Source organism: Paralichthys olivaceus, chromosome 7 (assembly GCF_024713975.1).
Source record: "Paralichthys olivaceus isolate ysfri-2021 chromosome 7, ASM2471397v2, whole genome shotgun sequence".
Classification (NCBI taxonomy): domain Eukaryota; kingdom Metazoa; phylum Chordata; class Actinopteri; order Pleuronectiformes; family Paralichthyidae; genus Paralichthys; species Paralichthys olivaceus.
The window spans coordinates 12,628,897-12,652,952 of NC_091099.1; the positions used below are offsets into that span (position 1 = coordinate 12,628,897).

Sequence of the window (24,056 nt, forward strand, 5' to 3'; positions counted from 1 at the left end):
CTTCTAAGAAAACTAAAATAGCTGTGGAGAAATTCTGCATGAGGTATATTCACACTCTTCAGCTGCAGTTTATATCGTTTATCTTCTATATTTATACCTTCACAAAGCGCTGCACAACTTTAAAAAGTTTTTTTATTTCATTTATTTATAAACTTTGCCATCTTGCTGTTGATTGGATCTTTCCGGACCATAAATTAAAACTTTAAATAGGACAAATCCAGCAGGCTACATAATAGTCTTATTTAAAGGAGGGGAGAGGTTTCAGTGGTGTGGACAGTGCCCACAATATTTTTGTTTTCCTCAAGTGTGATGTTCAAACGCGGTTAAACCAAATTAAATAATCATTATTATTATTGTTCTTATTATTAAAAAGGGAAATCTTTCTTTTTGTGGATGGGGTGGGTGGGCTGTTTGTGTTATTTTTAAAAAGTTGTTATACAGTTTCTTACACATCCCTGTTTTTATGTAACCTCCTTCTTGTTCTGAACATGTTAAAAACTTCACATTACACTCAGACAGGTCAGTGGCCGCACAGCAGCCCGATCCTTCTGCTGGATCTACAGAGTGGATCTACAGAGTGGATCTACAGAGTAATGGCAGGTGCTTGAAACACACATTACTAGTTCCAGTGTAATCGCCTGCGGCAGATTCTGTGGCTCCTGCGTGCGCTTTATTCCTTTTGTGTTAAAAATGAGCCGAGGTCTCCGAGGTCTCAGGGTAAAGCTACAGTTCCAGCGACCGCGGGTAGATGGCACACTTTTCTTACATTTACGGGCAGGAAGCACCCTGCATGTGGACTGTGCAGAAGTGGGGGAAAAGCTATTTATTTTAATGGTCTTAGATAACGTGGAAGAAGGTTCAGGAAATTTAATAAATGAATAAATATAATAAGAATATAAAGTTTGTTTTAAAACATCAAAGAACATCAAAGACAATCCCATTCTCAGCTGATATGGGCTTCAGCACCATTTTATAACAAACTAGTTATAATAATGATAATAATAATACTAGTTATTTAAAGCCAGTGCAGTGACATATTAGGAACAGGTGTCGCACCTTGCTAAACGTTTGACTTGTGTGATACATTGTAAATGAGCTGCGGTGTCTCACTCCATATTCAATAAAACGCATGTTATTTGCGCTAATTTGTCATAGTGATAGTGCCAAGGTGCAAAAAATGTGCATATTTGTCGCTTAACGTTGCAGGCGTCTGTGCGTGCCTGCGTGTTTGTGTGTATGAGACGAGACTGCAAACCGTATTCTTATCTTATTAAACAAATAGCCCCACTAATAGCATGTGAGCCCTTACTAAGTTCTCAGCTTCAGTGTGTAAACCTGAACAAACGTAAAGCAGCAGACTTGACTGTACGCACACCTCGGCCCCGCAGCATCCCCCGCACGCCTGAACCCTCAGGGACTGCGTGCCGGTTTTTAGGTGGGTGGGTGTACAAAGTCCTATATACCGGCTCGTGTGTCAAAAAAGTTCTCACGTCACACGGACGTAAATACAAGTGACGTCGCGGCGAGTTCCAGCTCATTAGTTTTTGTGCAACGCTGATGAAGGAGTAGAAGTAGAAATTATAGAGTCCAGCACATGCATCACGCTCTGTCAACTGAAATCAGCCCGAGCAGAGCTGAGGTCCAACTCATCCAAACGCTCCATGAAACTCTGCGTAAGATTCTGAGGTTTCAAGACAAATATCTGGAGGGAGGTGCTGCAGATGCTGTAAATACAGCTTCACTGAAATCACACCGGCTGAGCGGTGTGGTGGTGACGGTGGTTTCAGAGGCTGATGTCTGTACCTCGACTTATCAAATGGGCTCAAACTGGTCCCAGTGTGTGATGTTACACCTCAGAGCCAGTGAAAGCATCAGCGTGTGGACAAACAGCGAGGAGCCGAGGATAAACCACCATCAGCATCATAATCATCATTTTCATCAACAGCAACAGAAGCACACATAGACACACACACACACGAAAAAACACAGAGACACACACACGAACACACACACACCACCACCACCATCATCCTCATCATCATCAGCAGCAGCAGCAGCAGCAGCAGAAGCCGTAGTAAAGTTGGCTTCCTGATTAAGCCTCTCTCCATACCACAAGGCTAATTCAAGCTTAAATCTCAACTAAGCCAATATTACTAATAATTACTGATAGGCCAAAGGTGTATAGCTTCACAAGAGCACACGCGTAAATGATTGACATTTAAACCCATCACAAATGTATATATTTAAACACACATGTTCTTATTTTTATGTATGGTACACATACCAATAGGCAAAATGCATTATACAGCGTTTAGCAACTTGCAGTGTTGTTATTGAAGCTCAGTGATGCGGCTGAAAGTTAAATAAACATCTTTTGACCATAATAACGCCCATACCAGCCAGTCAGTAATATAAATAGAAAGCAATTAGATTTTCAGAAATTTAATTTTAACTTTTTTCTTCCCCCCTTTCTCTTTCAGAATAACCCGAATTATTTGGATGCTTCTATTCATGCTATATACGCACTATATTTATGATTTCTGCCCATTAATATTTATGCGAGCGTCCAAAGGTGAAAGTGTATCCCGCAAATAAAGCGGCGGGGAGGCTGAGTTGGGTTTTTCCTGCACAGTCTCTGTCCCGTCTGAGGAGGTGGAGGAGGAGGAGGGTGTCTACTGTTATGAAATCTTATTATCTGCTGAGGCACAGCACCTTATTACATCTGTTGTAGAGTATTTCTACAGTTTGACAGGCAGCAGCCGTCACTCCATTATTTTCCCCATGAGCAGACTGCTGAATTACAGAGCGGCCATTTTTGTAGAAAATAATAATAATGATAACAAGAATAGTAATTGTAATAAAAAGGTATGTGGCTAAAAATCACACAGAGTGAAGACGTTGAACGGGCCTGTTGGCTGATTGATTAATTATTTTGTAATTCATTAATCACTTTCATAGGGCAAAAGGGCAACATCCTGCCACAGCAAATTGACTCCGCTCCACCCCCCACCACCCCACCACCACCCCAACCGACCACACGCACGTACACACAAGGACAAGTTCACACGCACGTTAGGAAGTAAGAAAACATGGAAAAGCTGGTGTTTTCAAATTCATAAATTATAATTTAATACCAAGAACAAATTTACAGCAGAATGCTTGTTTACAATAAGCTAACACAAACAAACAAGAATTGTGTTCAACTATAAACTTTCACACACACTCACATATATCACTTGCAATTAATAATAATAATAAAAAAAGTATCTATACGTTATCAATACCCTGCAGTCATATATTTTTATATATTTATATAAAAACGTGGGTCAGTTTAAACTGTTCATAATTACAATCATGTATCATTCTCTGGTCCATATGTGGCCACGAACAGCCGAAGATCAGTGTTCAATCAGTGATCCCTTTTTAATTCAACCACAACATGGTGTTTCTCTGTGTGTGGAAGAAAAGCCTCCAAAACAAGGACAACAACAAAAAAGAAATGTTTTTTTTTGCTAGCTTCCAAATGCACGCACGCACGCACGCACTCATTCTCGCACGCGCGCGCGCGCACGCTCACGCACACCACGGCACCTGTCAAAGGACCAGAACAAAAAGGAGCAAATAACACTAAAGTTAAAATATCATACTCCTTTTCCAAACCTGCTCACCCTGTTTTAAGTCTGCAGCCTAACAATGAACGTCGTTTCTTTTCTTTCTTTTTTTCTGTTTCTTTAAATACAAGGGCTAGTGTACTGAATGCACAGATTATATCTATACAGTCAAAAAAAAAAAGAGAGAGAGAGAAAACATTTACATTTATATATCAAAGGTAAAATAGGTTAGCGACCTGTGGCCATGCATTCACAGTCTAAATATACATGAAAAAGAAAACATTTGTAGTAATATGTATATACATTAAAAACAGAACTTTCAGTGCTACTAGCTAAGTCTGCCACTCAATTTTGAAGACGTTGTATTACCGAGAAAAAAATGGCAACCACAGAATTTTTTTTCTTAATCACATATACTTTGTATAAAGGAAAAAACTCGTTGAAATGAATTGACCTATATTTACAAGAATACTGCCTCTAATCAGTGTCTGTTTTCTTCCTCAAGTCAAACACACGACTGAAGTCTCAAATCTAAATGTCTGTTTCCCCCCCCAAAGAAATGTTGTAGGCCTACTTTAACAAGGTTTTGATAAGAAATCACATCATGCTTGTCAGGCACTTAATGCTTGAAGTGAATAAAGGGTGACATTTCAGGGACGCTTTAATAATACTGCTATTAAAACACTACTCTGGCTAGGCTTCAAACTTTTATGACCCTTGACCTCTGCAAAAAAATATTAAACAAGTCAGTTTATGCTCTCAATGCAGTTTCAACTACTGCAAACGCTCTTACGTGCACATGTGGCGAACTGTTTGTAAAAACTTTATCGGTATATGCAACTTGTAGGACTTTTTTTTTTAAACTTTGTATCCAATTGGGGAACTGATGCCAAATATTGAGAGCTTGATGACATGAGGGAGGATTAATCGCCAAATAATTTCAAATGTGTCAAACTGACCTTTTGATTTTTAATATGTGGACAGTAGTGGAAAAATAAAAGTGGATCCAATAACTTCATATTAATAAAGAGCTAAATGTTTGCGGATCATAAAGTTGAACATGAGCCCCCTCCCCAAAAAACTTTTCCCCTGATGGTATTGGTCATCCTAAGAATATAAGTGCGCTTGCAGCATTAAGCCTAGATTATAAGCCTATACTCCTATTGCTGTGGTTTTAATTCTTTATAGAACTTTTTTTTCCTTTTTTTTAAACATTATTTCACCATTTTCAAATAAAAATCATTGTCTTAGAAAATAACACCACCTGTACTACAGAAATCACATAGGCCGGTTTGGAACCAGAAAGGAGGAACAAAGAAAGTACAAAACACAGCTATACATGGACACAGGACAAGTCATTAGAGAAAAAGAAAATTCACGTTTCGTATTTTTCCCTTTCGCCAGTTTTTTTTTCTCCATTTACCCAAATCATCATTTTTAAATGCACTTAATACTTAAATTTTTCCTCCTACGGATGAACAAAATTCCTTTTTTTCCTCCTTATTTTCTTCTTTCATTAAAAAATGGATCGACACAGGTTGTTCTGCATGAACACTGGGAGCTTGTATCTGCCATTTTGAAAGTTCAGTGGATGTCTCAATTTTTTTTCTTTTTCTTTTTTTTGGAGTAGGGGGGGATTCACAGTCATTTACGTCAATGTCTTTCTTCATGAAAGCCAGCCCCGTGTAACAGCCGGTTGCTTTTTTATTCCTTCCACAAAAGCAGCTATAATCATTGTAGTCTCGCAGCCCCCCCCCCCCCCCCCCCACCCCCACCCCCCGCCTCCAACCCCACCTTTTGTTTGTTCGTCTCCTTCTTGGTTTACTGAATTGACATGTAAGGCCAGTTAAAACTGCTCCCCGACAGCAACATATCCCTGATGAGAGTTTCAATTGGGGTTTTACCTACCAATCGGACGAAAAATAACTGTTCTATGACCGAGGAGGAGACTGTGCGGAGGGAAGGCAAGCGGAGTAACAACTTCCCAAACCGTGTTGGCTGGTTTGGATACTGGCTCCGGACATATTCCTCCAGGGCGCACTGGGACTTCTCCTGCAAACTTTCCACATGGGCCACATCTGAGAGGCCACAAGCATCTGAGAGGGGGGGAAAGCAAATAAACATTAATAAAGTGTTTCTCACGAGGAGCCTTTATTCACCATGTGGTGAGAGACATGGCGCAAACTGATGGCCCTGTCACAGCTTTTAAAAAGCAATCACGTTCACAAATTATCATTACTATCTCATATGGAAATGTAGGTTTTTTAAAATCTCTAATCTTGCATTTAAGTCAAATGTGCACATAATTTTTCAGTGTATGGAAATAATTTTATAAATAATTGCTTAATATATTAACATGGCGGTAGACAAATAATTAAAACACTCAAGTTAAAATTATAGCTCTACACTTTTGTGGCAGCATATATTGCGATAAAAAATACATTATATTTTTTATATATAAATACACATAAAAAATATTTTTTTTTGCCACAGTTAAGAAGCAAATGAAAACAGATGAATTCCGTGTCCCTTGTTTCATTGCGATTACAGGCGAATATAACTCGGTGGCTTTCCTCGACAAAGCCCTTCTATTAAAACACGTAAAGCAAATAAATACGCATATCCATAGCTAAAGAGTGTGTTTAACATGGGCCTGTATCTCTCTCCGTCAGCGGCAGAGCGAGGCGGGAGGAGGGGGAGGGAGAGAGGGAGAGACAGGGAGACCTACTGACCTTTAGTGGAGCAGAGATTTAGCTTGGAAAAAAACGGGCCCATAGCCTACGAAGCTGCCGTCATGTATACCATGAGAGACGCATAATCACTATCTGTGCTGCTGCATGTGGGCGGCTGCTGATTATGTGCCCAAAAAACCTTTGCGCGTGCATTGGTTAAGTTTGTAAAGTTTACGCACGACAACAACCAAACCACCAAAAGTAGTAAAAAGGCGTGTCACTGCAGCTCCAACACACAGCTCTCATGTTCAAGCCTCCGGGACGCAGGTAATATGGACTAGACAAATTAAGCCACCGTGGCCTTATAAAGACTCCATAATAAAATCCAATGACCTGAAATGTGATTATTTTAGAATCGGCTAACAAGCCACCACGAGAACAATAGCGGGCTGCTCGAGCCAAATGAAATGCATGAGGCTGATGGCTCGCAGGTATGATATCATTTCAAAGACATGCATTCAGTCTACGGTGAAACCTTGTAAATCTCTTCCACACGTATACCCCCCCACCCCCCTTTTTAATGGCGGAGCTAATGTAACAAAATAGCTGGGGAAGTTTGGGTCATGACCTGCAGTTCTGGAGCAGGTCCAGAGACGCCTCGAGTCCCTACAAGGCGCAGAGAGCATATTTCTGCAAATAAAAATGAAAGCCGCCTCTCCTGTCACTGCTCAACATCACACCGTGCTGTTAGATGCTGACATGTTTTGCAATTGCAGGGTGTGCATGGGCCCTACTGGCTTTTTTTTCTGGCCCCCACTAAACGACAAGAGAGCGTTGAAACCTGCGCCTTGTTTTTACTGTGTGCAAATGGGACATTAGGCTTGTCTTTCTTTTTTTCTCTTTTCTATCCCCCTCCCCCTCGGAGCCTGACATCATTTATATCTGTCATTCCATACAAACAAGACGTGGGCTATACACACATTGATAAATGGCGGAAAAAAATAATCAAAGTGATGCAATTCATCTGCGAGCTATTGGGTTCTGTTAAAAAAAAGTGAGCCGAGAGCTGGATTTGTTTTTATGATGCTCAAGGTAATTATTGTGTGTGTGATACCAGACTTATTTAACTGCAGCTCATTCAGTCGGGCTGCACGTTCCTGTGTTTTGATGTCAGTTTAATTAAGAAATCTCTTGCGTGGTCATGCCACAATTTCCAGTTTAGCCCCGTGTATGTGTCTGATGAATCAGTTGATTAACCAAGTGGTTTTATAATTTAATAGCCTGGGGCCCAAAACCAAAAATCCTTGACCATGAAGGCAGCAGGGGTGCAAGAGTGTTCATCTAAGACAAGCAACAACCTCCAGCCAGTGCAGATATATTTAGGTCAGCAATGATTTAGCTCAGTGTGCATGTTAGTGACAGTCACACAGGCTGAACTTAGAAGTGTGCCGGTCTATCGTCTTACCTGTGGTGAAGAGCACAATTGCCTTTAAGCAGCTATATTCAGCAGAGTCAACGTGCAAAGCTTTGAGCTTTTCCACTTGTTCCTGGAAGATCCTAATGTGGTCCATAAAGGCCACCACTCTGTCCGCAGACATGGGGGAGGCGTGAAGGCCAGCCGCCGCCAGGAGAGGAGCCACATGCAGGGGCATGGAGCACTGCGCGGCGTTGAGCACAAATAACTCACTCCACGTCAACCTCAGCAGAGCCACCTGGTCTGTGATCTGCAGGTCTGGAAAGAAGGGAATATTCCTGGCCCACTCCACGGCACTGAAGAGCATCCTGGCCGCTAGTTCACAAATGTTCTCGATGCCCATGATGTTGTTGGGCTGCATGCACTGGCTGCCATACCGGGACGTCGGGTATGGCTCCGCTCTCAGCAGAAGAGAGATATATCCGGATAAGTAGGAATGACAGTGGAGTGGGTCTCCATTTGTCAAGGCGAACTGACCGTGATGTGGCTGTGTGGGTGGCACCCGTCCCCTTTGCACGGCTGCAGTAAAAAGAGAAACTGCAGATATTGAAGCCTGAATTCTACAAATTATCAAACAACTGTAAAAAGACATGGCACACAACACATGGGTTGAATATAACAGCACACACACACACACACACTCACACACGCACACACACACACACACACACACACACACACACACACACACACACACACACACACACACACACACACACACACACACACACACACACACACACACACACACACACGCACACCCACACACAGATATAATGGGATATATATATTTACACACATGTGCCTATATATTCTATCAATGCAGGAGTTTTAAACAGGTTACAGTGATAATAACGACACAGAATATGAGGACACACACTGGAGATGAGCTCTGAACACGTTGAACACATAGCTTGAAAATGATGTTATTCAGCCACAGCAACATGAGCTGGCTGTGAAGGAACACAAAGAGGGCAAGAGAGACCTTGCATGTTTAACCCTTAACCTACTTAGCAATTCATCTCTTTCTGCCGGGCACACAGGCCTATTTTCGACCCTGATACTCAGATAAATTATTGCGGAGGTGCGGAGGCTTTGTGCGCTCAAATCGAGCCGGTGTCCAGCTTTAGTCACGGGGAGCAGGACGTGGGGAGATGTAGCCTGAACACGCTATGTCTTAATTCGACACTCGCCATAATAGCGCAGAGGGCTCTGTATTGTATCATCTATTCAGTACAGATGTGCCTCTGCGGCCGTGTGCTTTCCTCTAAATGTGAATTCGATCGCCCTGGGTCGGATCTGAGCTATTTGTGAAATGCACCGGCTACAAGGCGACGCTAAAAGGACGATCCGGCGAGCCCCGTCTCCACCACATCACAGAGCGGCTCCATGGCGCGCTCCAGCCGCAAAGCCTTGGAGGGAAGAGTCGGGGGAGAGAGAGACAGAACAAGGCTATGGAGGGCGACATTACAGGGCTACACTGAAAGCCTAACATGTTTACATACACATACACGGATAAGAAAACAAAAAATCCCAATACCTTCCCGTCTCATGCCGACTTTGAGGCATTTTTTGAGGCGGCAGTACTGACACTGATTGCGGTGGTGTTGGTCGATTGGACAATTCCTGTTGGCACGGCATGTGTACGTGAGGTTCCGCCGTACGCTCCGTTTAAAGAAGCTCTTGCAGCCCTCGCATGTGAACTGGCCGTAGTGTTTGCCACTGGATTTGTCCCCACACACCACACACTCAATGTGCTGCGGCTGCTTCTCCGACTGCTGCGTCGTCTGGTTCGTCGGCGTGGACTGCGTGTTGTTCGGGGGTCCTTGCACCGGAGTCTGAGGGGTCGGAGGGGCGACCTGAGAGGCTGTCAGATTCAACTGGCCTGGTTGAGGGGTGGGCAGGGATAGTCCTCCTTGGGTCTGCGAGGAAAGGGAGCCCTGGGTGTCAGCCACATCGTCCTGGGAGCCTCTCCACACTACCATTGCCATATCTATCAGTCAACGTAAAGAAACTTTTTGTCTGCCGTTTTGGTGTCGCGGTGAACAGACGTCTCGGGGAAACGCGAGGAACTGTGATTTAACAGCCAGGCACGGGGAACGTCAAGTCTAGCCTACGTCGGATCCACTGTGAACCTCCGGAAAACTGTCGGTTTATTGCTGTGAGAGACGCTGCGAAGCACGTTTTTCAAAACTGATGCGATGGCGAGCTGAGTCGCTGCCTTGAGCTTAAAGGCCAAGTCCAGGGGCGCTTACAGTCAGCCATCCAGCACAGCCATCAATGGGAGAGGAGGGTAAATATTGAGATAATCAGCCGAGGTAGCAGAGGACTATCAGCGGATCATGGAGCAGGATGGTGCAGCAGCAGCAGCATAAAACAACTGGTGAGCACAGACTATCAAGTTCCAGCACAAGTCTTGAAGAAAATCACCAACTGGGTTTAAAAAAAAAAAAAATCGCGTCTTCTTCCTCTTCTTCTTTTTTTTCCTCCTTCTTCTTCTTCTTGTGAGGCAGCGCCAGGGAAGCGCGCAGCTGAAGCCAAAAAAGATTTCAGAGTCCGGGAATATGAAGACAAACTCTCTTCCCTCTCTCCAGAAAAAAGCGAAAGCACCAAAAAACCAAAACAAAAAAAAGGAAGCACACAGAGATCACAACCTGCAGAACCTTCCTCCGTGCACAGAGAAATAACAGGAGAGAAGAATAAAGATAGAAAGTGATGGAATATGTTAAAAAGGCGGAGGTGAGGAAGTGATTTGGTTGGAGCCGGGCAGGCTGAATGCTTTCTCTCTGATCAGCTCACTGAGCCTCTATATAGTGAACTTTGACACGACTGCTGCAACTTAGCACACGTTACCATGGAGATCTGCTGCCATATAAGGAAGGAGAGTGTGTTTGACTGGTCAGAGCTCAGGGACCGCCCCCTGGACCTCATTGGCTGCTCGGCACTTGTGCTACTTGGTACCTTGCCAGAGCCAGCGTGGAGGTCGAGAGGGCCGCTTGGTCCTAAAAGGAGACGCGTTTCTTAGTCACTCAAAGACTGTTACTCACATGCACGCCCGGAAAAAATCTGAGAATTTCAATGGGAAATAATATTTATAAAAATCTAATTCAATTATTTGCCTCGTATCGTGTCACTGTACATCCTGCAGCCACATAAATATCTGCAGCGTCCCTCTCTGGACAGGATCCATCCTTACAATAAAACTATTTATCCCTTGTACCTTTATATATTTTTTCCTTTCAGCAGCTTATAGACAGACTACACTTCTGAACAAATATACACAAAAAGAGAGAAAATGATGCTCTCATATTATGACTATAAACATTGTTTTGAAATTATATTCGTAAACAAAACAGCAGGTGGATTCTTAAGAGCCAGGCATTGAGAAGGGTCACCCACTGGGTGAAGAAGACCATCATAATGAACGCCATCTGCATTCTCTATATATGTACAGGCTAATATACCTATTAGTGCCTCTAATCAAAGCAGGTCCCATTCATCACAGTCCACACCTCTTATATAAATGTTATGATAGACCACTGACATCCTGTGGCCGCCCGCTGTACCCTTCTAATCCCCCTGACCACATATACACCAAACTCACATGCAGGGTCAGGAAGAATAGAAACACAAAATCAGGGTCTCACAGGAGCCTATGTGGCCAAAGCGTGAAGTGACTATAGCTTTAAATAGAGACCATTTCACCAAAAGTGTCACTTGAGGTCAAAGGCCCTTGCCCTTCCATTAAGGTTAGGATGACACGCATGGAGCTATTTTCTGATAAACAACATTGTAAAACAAAGCTGTTAACAGTGATGACTGTCAGATGTTGCCTCATAATAAATGTAATGAACACACAGTGGAGGATGCATGTAAAAGTTGCTGCCCAACATGGTTCATCTCCTTTTTTTTAACGCTTGGATTTAATCATGAGAAACTTGCACCACACCCGGAGGCCATCAAAGTTGAACCGCAGGTAAAACTTCCACACAGATGAACATGGAGCCTGAGCTGTGTGTCAATCCACAGAGGAAGCACCACCACCACCACCATCAGCACCACCACCACCATCAGCAGCAGCAGCAGCAGCACCACCACCAGCAGCAGCAGCAGCAGCAGCGTGTATTATCGTCCCAGGATGTAATACAGTATATGGGTGCCCCCTAGCGTATGATTTCGTTTTGCTTTTCAAATAAGATTCAATTTAGAGGAGCGATCCGACAAGGAAACCGCCTCAGTCTCGTCTCTCGCATCGACCAAACTAACGAGCACCATTTTAAACTGACGCCTGTTTGTTTAAATTCTGTTTTACATGACTTGGACGGCAAAGCTTTGACAGTTGCCAAAGTTGGATTTACTTTTCCTTTTTTTTTCTTGCCACTTCAGACAGCCCCAGCGGTGGTATTTACACCTATTGTGTCTTTTATTCTAAAACAAATTAGCCGATGATGTTTTGTCTGCATGACTATTTTATCGGTTTTTATTTACAGATCCCGCGAGCATGGAGAGTCTGTAAATAGTAATAATTAATACAATTACGCACGCGAGATATCGACTCGTCGAGGAGACAGATTTGCTTTAAACGGTAAGTATAACATTTTGCATACTTTATTATGTTGAATGAGCAAAAGTAGCCATGCTTGATTCCCGTGCTCGACATTACATCTCGGGCTGCAGACAGCGTCTAATAACGTGCGTAAACGATACATCCACTGTGCGCACTGAATGCGAGAGACTGTCAGATTATCGCCTTTCACCAGAGTGTTAATTTATATGATGAACAACGAGACCAGCTATAGCCTGAAAACACCCATTCATAAAGTCAGCCTGTATATTTGATGGTGAGAGTGAGGCAGGAGGTTCTTATAGTAACAAACCTACCAAATGCATATGCTGCAGATTCGTCCGTAGCGGGATGCATCTTCTCTCTCTCTCTTTCCCTCTCTTATTCAGAATATATTTAGTCTTCTCTTTTTCGACAACAGTGCTCAGATTGAACCGGGCAGAGCTTCCTCTCCGGGAGCAAACACCAAAAAAAATCAGCAGCACGTTGTTTATTGGAAAACTGCAATGTCTGATCATGCAAAAACTTTGGAGAGCCGGCACCAAAGCAACTGATTCACTTCATGTGCTGTTGAGCGAGGAATTGGAAATACAACGTTGACGTCCGAGCGGAGCAGCGAGGATCATTTGACTGCCTCTGGAGATGAGAGGTAGCTGTGTACAGCGAGCAGCAGAGATCCTGTGCGTCTTTTCCCTCTCCTACACTGTGATGTGGCCGCGGCGCGCTCGCACTGCTTTGTGTGGGCTACTGGAGGAGAGAGGGAGGGGGCTGAAGTCAGAACAGACACCTGTCTTTAAGCATGGCGAGCGTTATGACATTGTGCTTATTGGAAATTAAATGCAGTCTGGAAGTAAAGGCACAACAGAGCTGTGATTAGAGAGGTAATTAAAACGGCATCAAATTAAAATCAACTGGGAAAAAATATTCAGTAGCTAGAGCCTATAAATAATAATAATTAAATTAATATTATTAATTCTAATATTTAATTGCTGCTTGTATATTATACACAAAAACAATTGTATATATTTTGAACAGCTACACACCTCCAGCAATTATATATTATGCAGAGAATAAAATAATAGAATAATTAATGAATTATAGTCTTAATTAACCTCATATAAATCTATATTAATTGCACCTTTTTCACGCACAGGCATTTCCAGACCATCAAGATTGATTTGCTATTTTTTAAAAATCCAACAGTTGCTGCAGTTTGTATTTGAAACTTTCCTGTGTGTGATGATTTGTTCTCCATTCAGCCGCAAGAATAAAAGCAGTATGTGCTCAGCGAGCCTTCATGCACACACTCACAACTACAGCAATAATAAGCGCTGCACAACGGGGCTGGTATCGATTAAGACGAGACAGAAGGATGTCGCCTGCACTAAATATTTACCACACACACACAAATAGCTGGATGCGTAATGATTTCCCATGCTCTGGCTGCGAGGAAGGACTAAATCACTTTATTATTGTTAGTAAAACAAAGCGCACGCTCCGGAACACAGGAGTGGAGATGTTGCTGATTGGGATAAGTGCAGTTAAATTAATCGATGGAGCGGAGATAACAGTGATGATTTTCGGGCGTGCAAAGAAAAACGAAGGGGAAAAATGTTTTCCCTCACGCATCAGGTTAAAGTGGCGCATGCACAGAGATTGGTAAATCTGCACATATGCGCCAAAACGCGCGCAGTGGTCACAGCGACATCAAGTCAAAAGACTCCAGAGGAAAACTTTACACCCTCCGTGCAGCGGTAAAAATATCCTGCACGCACTTTTTAAAGACTTTTTTAAAAGCGCCTTGAGACGTAGATGTACAAAAAGATCGTCCTGCTGGCGGCAAGTATATCTGCTCTCACACTTGCGGAAAACGCCAGAAAGTGAAATAAAAGTTGACTTTAATCTTATCTCTGCCTTCACCAAGTCCTTCATACAGATAGAGGGATCCTGACCCGGGGGTCTGCAAGTTCTCGGCCTGATTAACCCCTCCAGACCCGCGCGGGAGCAAAGGTTAACCAGGCTAATCAACTTCAAGAGTCTGATTGAATTAGATGACTGTGGAATCAGCACAGAAACTTAATTGTCCCACTTAAAAAACACACCAAGAAAAGAGAAACGTTTGGTCCTTTCTGACAACTGAAAATCGGATAATATGAAATATATTTAAATGCAGAGGAATTCATTGGAGATAACAGAAAAGATAAACTGCTTAAAAAACACGCAACTGGTTTCATTTGTTTCTCGTATAAAATGAAACATTTCCAACTTACTTCCATTATGCAAAACTCTCTAACACACAGATTGTGTTTTTCCTGCTTGATAAAGATCACTTGATTGATGGTGGCTGTGCCCCACATGTCATGACATTTTTATGTGCTGCATTGCATATCAATCAGGATCCTTTAACTCTCTAGTAAAGGTTTTTTTTTTTTTATCTCTTGTCTCCTCAGAGTCTCATGGTGATGTTGGGATGGTGCTTGTGTGGAAAAGGTGTAAAAAAAATAAATAAAACCAGTCCAATTAATTAAATGACTATTTGTACATGTAGCTTAATTTAGCTATAAGCCTAAATAATATTTGTTGAGAAAAACATAATTCTGAGTTATCTTATAGGATACACTCACATATCATGTAGATGATCATATAGGAGGGAATATATCTGAAATATCACATCAGCAAAAGTAGAGTTATTTTAACATTTAACTTGACTATATACGTAAAAGGATTTTTAGAAATGTGACGGCATAAAATAATAATTTTTACATGTTTAATTCCCCAAAAATGTTTCAATACTGTTATATAGCTAATAATTTGTTCTTACTGCAAAGTGTTTTGCAGAATTGAATGACAAAAGTATGACATGACTTTTTAAGTGTCATTTGAGTTTTTTTCTCCTCATATTATATTATATTAAAATGTTCTCATTAAAAAAGATCTAATAAGTCCCTCTTTTGGTAAATATGGTGGGTCTACGAGCAGTTAAATTATATGCATACACGCAGGGGCTATATAAAGCCACATATACACAGTGCAAGAAAAAGGTGTCTAATATCCAAGATTATTTTTATTTGAAAATGTGTTTGTGGGAGAGATTGTTTCATAAAGAGCTCATTCAGCGATGAAGATCACTCCTGCTCTCTTTGTCTATTTGCCCTGAGGGCCACTATCTAAATGGCAATAGATCCCAGATAGTTCACTGTTCAATTTGCTGATGATAGATTATAGTGCCAATTTAAACAGATAGGGATCAATTTGTCTCAATGATCACTCCTTAGGCCGACTGCCAGCATGCTCTTAATGTATTTGTAAATGCTGGTTGTTTGAATCATGGCTGTTATGTTGAAAGTGATCAAAACTGCAGTGTGGAGGGAAATGAGCGGTGTAAATGATAAATGATGTGTTTTGGCTGCTAAAGGCTGCACTGATGGAGCGTACGTGATGATTACTTCAGGTGGAGGCATTGTAGCAGCGGTGGCCATAAGGTCAATGGTTTAAGTCTGAGGACTTACTGGTAAAGTCTGGCGAGGAGAATGGTGTGATAAGTGCTCTGTAACCCTCAGGAACTAGTGCTGAAGTGCCCTTCGGCAAAGCAGCTTAAGCCCCCATCTGTCCCAGTGGAGCTGCAGAGCAACCACAAGGACGAGACTGCGGTTGCACCGGGCACTTGTGAGATGTGTCTCCCCGAGTGTGACCTGCCCTCCCTCTTCTTTTCAAACAGGGAGAGTGGGCAGTCCACTCGCCTCACACTTTTTGTTTCACAGTGAAAAAGTTTGGGAGAAGACACACGAGAGAGGAAGCCGTGGCACAGTTCAGACCTGAACCAGACATGGTTCACATGTGGCCCTGAAGGCAGCAGACAGTGTATTGAATTACTGTAACTCAAAGTGTAATGTGGGAGAAGTGTGGGATGAATAAAACGTATACAAACTGAAGTGGTGGTGTACATGCAGCTTCAGCTCTCTCGGCTATTTAATGTCGGACGCATTTAGATGAAGATTGTCTTAAATTTTAGATACAATCTATCATATAATCACTTTTAATGGTAAATGATGATCATCAGTGTCTCATTATCATTAGATTTACCAATATTAAACTGTACTGTAACAACCTTTTATCTCCAGGTACTGAGATCGTTTACAGAATTATATGCTTTGGAGAACAACTCAACCCTGCTGCATCAACTATTACCCACACGAGTGTACAGCTAAAGCCTCGGCAGATTGTTTACTTCATCAGGATGTTGTTGGACATTTTGGAGACGCAGAGATTTGATGTATCAGTAACGTGTGTGCAATTATGAAACGACCAAGGATGTGATAATGACTGAAGTAGTCAATTAACCAGTGTTGTGCATAAATGCAATTTGCAGTGCTACACCGACCACATCCATGACAATAAAGTTTAAAGATATCACATGAGCTGTGTCTTTTGCCTGTTTTTCTTTACGCAGTGTTATAGTGTTGTGCACTTACATTTTAAGAGGTGCTGTTAACATCTAAAATGACAATTTGGAAACAGTGGAATTGTGGCTAACTATTCAATACCCAAAATACCTTCATCAATTGTTGTGTGATTAAGACTTTTTAGGTTTCTGGAGGGTATCCACATTCAATATTTTTATTTCCAGTAAATGTTGTCACTAGAAAAATCACATGTACTATAAGTCTTACCACTTATAAAGAAATGTATGAAGGTGTAAATCTGGACAGTTGGGTTTTATCTGAAAAAGAAATGTCTTCTTTATTGTGTTGTAATTTCAGTTAATAAAGAATTGGTCCAATTTATTTATGTTTAATGTTATTTGAGAAGTATGTCTGTATTTTCTACATTTAGCTGCATTACTGAGAAGAATGAGAACAACAGTGTGGTTAAGTCAAAGCATATGGGAGTTTTAGTAACTATACCAAATGTATAGAACTTGTATAGTTCTTTGTGAAAATACGTATTAAATGTTACCATGAACATAAATAGCAGCCTGTGACTAGTAACAATATTTACTTTACACCTCCCTCTTACCCCATTTACGTGTTTTCAGTGGTCCTTGTGAAATGATGGAGACAGTAAACGGAATAAGAAAGTACATGCAACGTGAATATGTGGATGGATTTGGTGAAACCTTCACAGCAGCGAAGCGACTGAAAGAAGAAGAGAAGATGTTCTTGGTGTGAAAATGACCTAAAGGGGAAAAGCGGTCAGAAAACAAATTACTCACAGGATGGTGGTTACTGTGTCATCATATGAGGACATGCAGAGCTGCTTTTACAGAGTTCCCAACATGAGAATCAATACTCGCTGGATGATGTCACCAGAGTCAAACCTCAGACCTGCTCCACAGACAATAAATGGAGAGAGGATTTGTCGACATGTGATAGTACGCAGAGGTTAGAGACAGGCATGACAGGATCTCTCTGCAGTCTATGTTGCTAATTATCTGTCATATGTCTGCAGGGTATGCTCTACTATCAGACAATCTTTAGCCAGTTTAGTGTGTTATATAATACTTTAAATTTAAATTAAGCTACTATCTCAACAAGTGAACATTGAGCAACACTATACCATGACATATATTTTGAGAAAAACGGACCAACTACACGTTAGATGTTTTCAGTTTGTAAAAAACATTAATCACAATTAATAATATACGATTACTATTTTTTGCAGATTAGAAAGTCGAATTCCCTGGTACATTATCTGAATGTGAACAGTTCAAATGAAATGCTGAACCACTGTGAAATTCAACTAACTTTGAAGTAAATATTCTCTCCACTGAAAAGCTGGATGATGACATCACAGACTGGAGTCACAGCATTTGGTTTCCATCCATCAGTGATAATGTAAACATGTTCATGTAAAACTGTAAGAAGACAAAGAGAAGTGTTACAGGAACAAGAGGCCTGATGATGATACTCTTCTACTCCCTCTGTCACACATGGTGAGTGTTATTTAGCAAAAGTACAAAACGTTGTACAAATATTTTTTAATCAGAATGGCCAGACAGTAATTATCAGACCTTCAATTGAGGTGGCACCACTGTCAAGGTAACAGATGTATTATTTCACACACTAAATTAATATATTAGACTCATGTAATCTTGTATTTGATTATTAGTTTGGCTTCATACACAGGATAAGAGTGTCTTTATATTTTTCCAGCAGCTGATTCAACCATTTACAGCACAACACCCATTCATTTTGTTGCAAGAACGAAGAAGCTGTAAACGATTGGAACAGCACAGTCAACACATTAGGACCATTGAGGTTTTCTGCATATTCTGTTTTATATTCAACTCAACTAAAGTGAATTTAATGTGCAAGAGGTTCAGAAGAAGAAAATAAAAAAAGATAAGCCAGTCTAAAAGGCTGGGCGTCGGCATCGAAGGTGATTGAAGCGCGGCACAGAAAACACTTGTGGCCGATTCAGCTTTGGTGGATCGCATCTGTTTGTGGATCAATCGGCGGGCGTAACAGAGCTGTAAACACCGACGGTAGCTGTGCAAACACAGCATCTGGCATAGAGAGACAGGAAGGCATTAAAGCAGAGAACAAAAATGAACTTATTAGCTAAGTGTAAGCAACAGACAAGAGCTACTGGATGATCACCGCTGTCTTCTGCACTAAAAGCAAATCTTATAAACTGGTGTAATTTCCATGACAACAGCTGTCACAGGAGTATGTGCCCTTGGGCTAAAGCGTGAAAAAAGAGGGTGGCCACACATGTTGTCTGGCTTGGAATGGAAAAATATCAGTGAAGGACATAAAAACAACACATACAGTATATGTCTTGCAGCCAACAAGACAAACCTTCAGTCGGTGGCCATTAAAGTACTTACTGAGTAAAGAAAGGCTCAGGGCAGTGGTGTACAGTAATGAGGAGGCAGGACCACAGTGAGCAGCAGGAAGTCGTCACAATGTTGAACTGAAGCCATCGTTTTCTAAATTTTACAACCAACAATTCAGTCGTCTCATTGCTTTAAAATTAGACTCTGACTATTATGGAGAAGTGGGTGTTAGGTGGTTTTAAAAGGAAATAAATGATACTACATTTCATTGTTATTTGTTGGTTTACACCTTAAGAACAAGTGACCGACCCCCCACAGACACAATGCTACATCTTATAACTCTTTGCATGTGGCGTATGGGTAAATACTGTATGTGCAGACGCTATTTACTCTTTCATTTACAATAGAACCAAACTTATTCTGGTGCGTTAATATTCTGCAGTGTGATCAGTTTTTTGTCGTAAAGCCACTACCTGTAATGGTTCAGGTAATAATCTTTTACACAACATATTTCAGAGAAGGATTTATAGCTCATCAGATCAATAGACTGCTCCAGTGTTAACTAACACTAACTCCTGGCTCCTTTTCCTTGATCCAGATTTTGCTCTATGACTGAAACATTAGTAAAGCACAGCCCTTTAAAAAAAAGAAAAAAGGGTGTGACTGATCCCCTGCAGGAAACACACAATACAGGACAAATCTGTGCAGCCAGGTTGCATCAGTGGCATCGCATTGAGCTCACAATGCAGGGATTAGTTCTTATAGAGGAAGAGAAGGTGGAAACACTGGGTACATGGGCTCAGATTGCAGGGATTATATGATCAGACGTAAAGGGTTGAACACTTGATGCTTTTCTGTGAGAAAAAGCAAAGTAAATGTGTATCCTCAGCATATACAGTACAGGTATTATCAATAATATAGGCAGGCTATAGAAAAGAATCGGTGTAAAATAAATTCTGAAACCAATTTAAATCAATACACATTGATCAAATTTATGTCCTGTGTGCCTGCACCCATGTTATTTATCTGCCCTTTAAAGTTTTTATGCCAAAATTCCAGTGTATTTATAAGAAGGTGGTCAGGGCTTTAACACAAGAGAAAAAAACGCTACCGTTTGTTTAAACACCACATTGTTTGCAGCCCAAGGTGAAAATAATACCATAAACTATGAGTATCCCCATTATAATATGGGTTCACATAACCAGACGGTGAAAAAAAAGTAAGGCCCATTTCATCAAGCTAATTGCCTGTTTGTGAGAGGGAGCAAACTTTTCTACCACCACTCTATTATGGAGGCTCTTTCTTAATCATAAATAGAGCCCTTGTATCCCAGAGGGACTTGCTATTCTAATTTACAATTGAACTCAAGACCGAAGCTATCAATCTCTCACAGACACTTTATTTCTGCCCCCCTTCTCTCTTGTAATTGTGGTGACATAACCATAAACAACAGAGAAAAGGCTGCTGTGACGAATCTGTGGAAATGACAGCATGAACACATGAGCTGCACATAAGCACTCCCATCAACCATGTGCACACACTCACACACTCACACACATGTGCACACACTCACACACATAGGACATACATAGAGAGACACATGTATACAGCGTTATCAAGACTTCTTCCTGGGACAGAATATTTTGAGGATCAATACACTTTATGCATTGATCATTACAATTAGTTGTAATTTAGGTATTGATTTTATGTACATGTCTCGTTTGAATCAAATCGATGCAAAGAGGTAAATTGAACAGTTTTGGTTTATCAGGTATTGAAAAACCCTGTTGAGTGATGTTTACCTTTTATATTTGGTAACAAGAAATCCTCCTTGGCGGAGATAATGCATAATGAAGTTATAGAATTTTGCAATACATACATTTGGAAATGTAAACAATAATCATGTAAGAAATAATAAAGGTTATGAGTTCTTTACTTTGTCATCCAGACTGCAGTTTTAAATGTGAATAATCTGTGTATAAACAGATTTTAATCCAGATCTTCAACCTCTCCAGAGGATTTCACTGGAGAGGTCGTACAAATGACCTAAAAGCTCTACTGTAGGACATTTTTTACAACCTGGCAACCCAAACATTGTTCTTATCAATATTAACTGATAAAGACACTAAAAAAACTATTAGTTACCAGTTACACGTACTTTATTAATAGTGTCTTATCAGAAAGTGGAACTGAAATGTAGTACATCATATGTGATATATGAGACAACAAGGGAACATATCTCAACCGGGACATATCTCCAAATCTTCACATCTTAAGTAAAACACTGAGAAGGTCTCATGCTGTTGAGCCTCTGACACATTCCTGCTTGCGGTGGCGGGTGTGGTGTCACCGCCGCCGCACCGTGCCTGTGTGATGCCTTTAATGATGAGTCTTTTCGTTAATGAGTTAATGCAAAAACTCTCAATGTCATCAGCAGAGATAAGGGGGAAGAAAGCGGTGCATTGTACACATAATGACGGGCTCCCTGCCTGCCCCTGAGATGTCACGGGTCAGCCATGTTAAGAATGTGTGTGCCCAATCATCCGCTGATCTTTATCTGCCCGGGCCTGCAGCTAACCATGACATGGGCCCAATCAGGGGTGCTGATGAATGGACAAAGGGGCCCTTGAATTTTTGAAGCTGACACAAGACTACTTCTCTACTAAATCATGATGACATCAACAATCAATATACCAGTTAGGGAACAAGATATTAAATACGTTCGGCAAAGCAATGGTCATCACCTACTATATACTGTGCATTACAATTGTTTTGTGTAAAGGTCACATATTTTACACTTTTCCTGTGTTTTATTAGAAGTTTTTTTGTATCCATAAGAAGACGTATTTGTGTTTAACTATCTCAGTTTAGCCTTATCTCATCTCCTCTCAAACAAGAGCAAGACGTTTTGTGTTGCTCTCTGTGCCTGAGTGATCACAGCCACAGATATCCCACTGTATTCTACCCCTGTAGCGAGTAAACCTCACTGGTAAATGGAAATGTTCAGTCAGCACTAAAATGAGAAAGACAATCACATTCCAATTCAAATTCCCTGACTAGATCTGAAGGTTTGCACCTGGCGCCGAGGTGACTGTCCACAGTGTTGCAGCTTCCAGGTCCAAAGCAGGGTTTGTTAGCCCACCACCTCTGCCTCCAGCAGACTCCCCAGCCACACCGGTACATAGCCAGTGTGCGTTGAGGCCAGTCAGTGGAGCGTGCATGGCTTCAGAATCTGAGACCATCTGGGACATCATGGAGGTGGGTGATCTGGCAGCTGGGACATCAAGAGAGGAAGACTGCATACGAGAAATATGCTTTTGCTGTGTCAGGAGCTACGGAGACGAGCCATCAAGCAGCTTATCCTTTTTACAGATCTCTGACTCCAGGCGGTGGATTTCATCCCTCAACTGTGAGTAAGCAATTTAGCAATTTAGAAGTACACACACACACACACACACACGCACACACACGCACACACACACACACACACACACACACACACACACACACACACACACACACACACACACACACACACACACACACACACACACACACACACACACAGCCATAGTAACAGCTGGTTTTCACTCCAAGTGGAATGTGATTGATAAAAAAGTAAACTTAAAACAGCAAGACAGTAATATAACGATCAGTAGAGGGAAAACATTAAAAGCTGAGATTGTTGGACAGGCTGAATTAAACACTCATAACAGACCTTAATAGAGATTGAATATTGAATTGAGACTAAAAGTAAAAGATATTTGGATTAAAATGTTGAAGTAAGCAAGGTTGGATGGTGCTTCCAGTGAATCATGCTGGGCCAAGGCTAAGGGTGGTGACTGTATAGTTGTGACATCACATTGAAATTATAAACTGGTTTTATGAGCCCAAGTTAAACAAAGAGCACAAGTTTCTCAAAAAACATTATAAGTGATTGAAGTGAGTGTGTGATTCCACATTCTACACGTGTTTATGCCTTTTATCAGAAACCACCAATGAATGATGAAGTAAGTGACAAATTAGGATCTTTGATGGCTTTGGGTGGCACAATGAGGTGGAGTATAAAAGGTTGAAGAGAGAAATTCCAACTGTCACTGACATCATAAAACCTGACAAATTGTAATAACAGACAGTGTAATCCACACCACAGTCCTTCTCATCTCTTCAACCTCTGCTTGACACAGTCATAGTCTCAGATTCATGTCTGCAGCCAGGTTGACACAAAAAGCCCCATTCGGTCCGGTGGCATTTGTCTCGTTCTGCATTATCTGAAATCAAACGCGCTATTCCACTCCCACCGTTCCATATACAACAATCAGTCCAGCCCTAATGTGGGAATGTCTGTAATCCTCACAAAAGGACGCTGACATTTATACCCGGCAGAAATGAATTAGACAGGACCTGGATTCCTCCGGTGGCTTTGTGTATGGTACACTAGACTGGGTGGAAAGATAATGACACTTTATTACAGGGTCATTATTGCAGGTAGCGCTCAATGATGAAAAGGCAGATCTAGTCAACATGGACAGCTGTGAGACAGGTGACCCAGCATGTTAACAAATATGGCAAATGGGCATTATGGGACTAATGAATCAAAAGAAGCTCTGGGGAAAGATCAACATAATAGTTCAGCCCATCTAAGGATTGCCAAGAAAGATATTCATCTTAAGGCCGGTTTAAGGAGGTATTGCTAGTGAACGGGACCTTGCTTTCCCACAGTCCTGGAAGATGAGATGAGGAAGAATCGGAAATATTCAAAATGAGTGTTACACCTTTATAACTAAGCCCCTTAGCTTTGGTGTTGCCTTTCTCTCTTCATGTCTGATTATGATTATGATCTGTACATATGTTCTACAGTAATCTAAATCCCAGATGTAAGCAGTCACATTTACAGCAAATCTTTTCTGTAAAGCAGACAAATTAATGTTTTGCCAAAATCTGAGTTTGATTCCAA

The 24,056-nt window shown here is 41.4% G+C and overlaps 1 protein-coding gene and 1 long non-coding RNA gene across 4 annotated transcripts; one reads left to right on the top strand and one right to left on the bottom strand.

The window, feature by feature from the left end:
* Nucleotides 1-3,104: 3,104 nt before the first annotated feature.
* nr2f2 (nuclear receptor subfamily 2, group F, member 2) lies at nt 3,105-12,997 on the bottom strand. 3 transcript variants are annotated; one of them, XM_069528064.1, is made up of 3 exons: nt 12,639-12,997; nt 7,749-8,276; nt 3,105-5,707 (listed from the first exon to the last, which is right to left on the bottom strand). In XM_069528064.1, exons 1-3 carry the CDS (start codon nt 12,676-12,678, stop codon nt 5,433-5,435), a joined length of 843 nt encoding a protein of 280 aa, XP_069384165.1. In that variant the 5' UTR covers nt 12,679-12,997; the 3' UTR covers nt 3,105-5,432. The 3 variants fall into 3 exon arrangements, with proteins under 3 accessions (XP_069384165.1, XP_069384164.1, XP_069384163.1); XM_069528063.1 differs by lacking the exon at nt 12,639-12,997 and adding an exon at nt 9,298-10,589; XM_069528062.1 differs by lacking the exon at nt 12,639-12,997 and adding an exon at nt 9,298-10,542 and having other exon boundaries at nt 7,749-8,294.
* LOC138410801 (uncharacterized) lies at nt 10,846-16,739 on the top strand. Its single transcript, XR_011243400.1, has 2 exons — nt 10,846-12,158; nt 12,248-16,739. It is a non-coding gene; the product is annotated as an uncharacterized lncRNA (long non-coding RNA).
* The last annotated feature ends 7,317 nt before the right edge of the window (nt 16,740-24,056 follow it).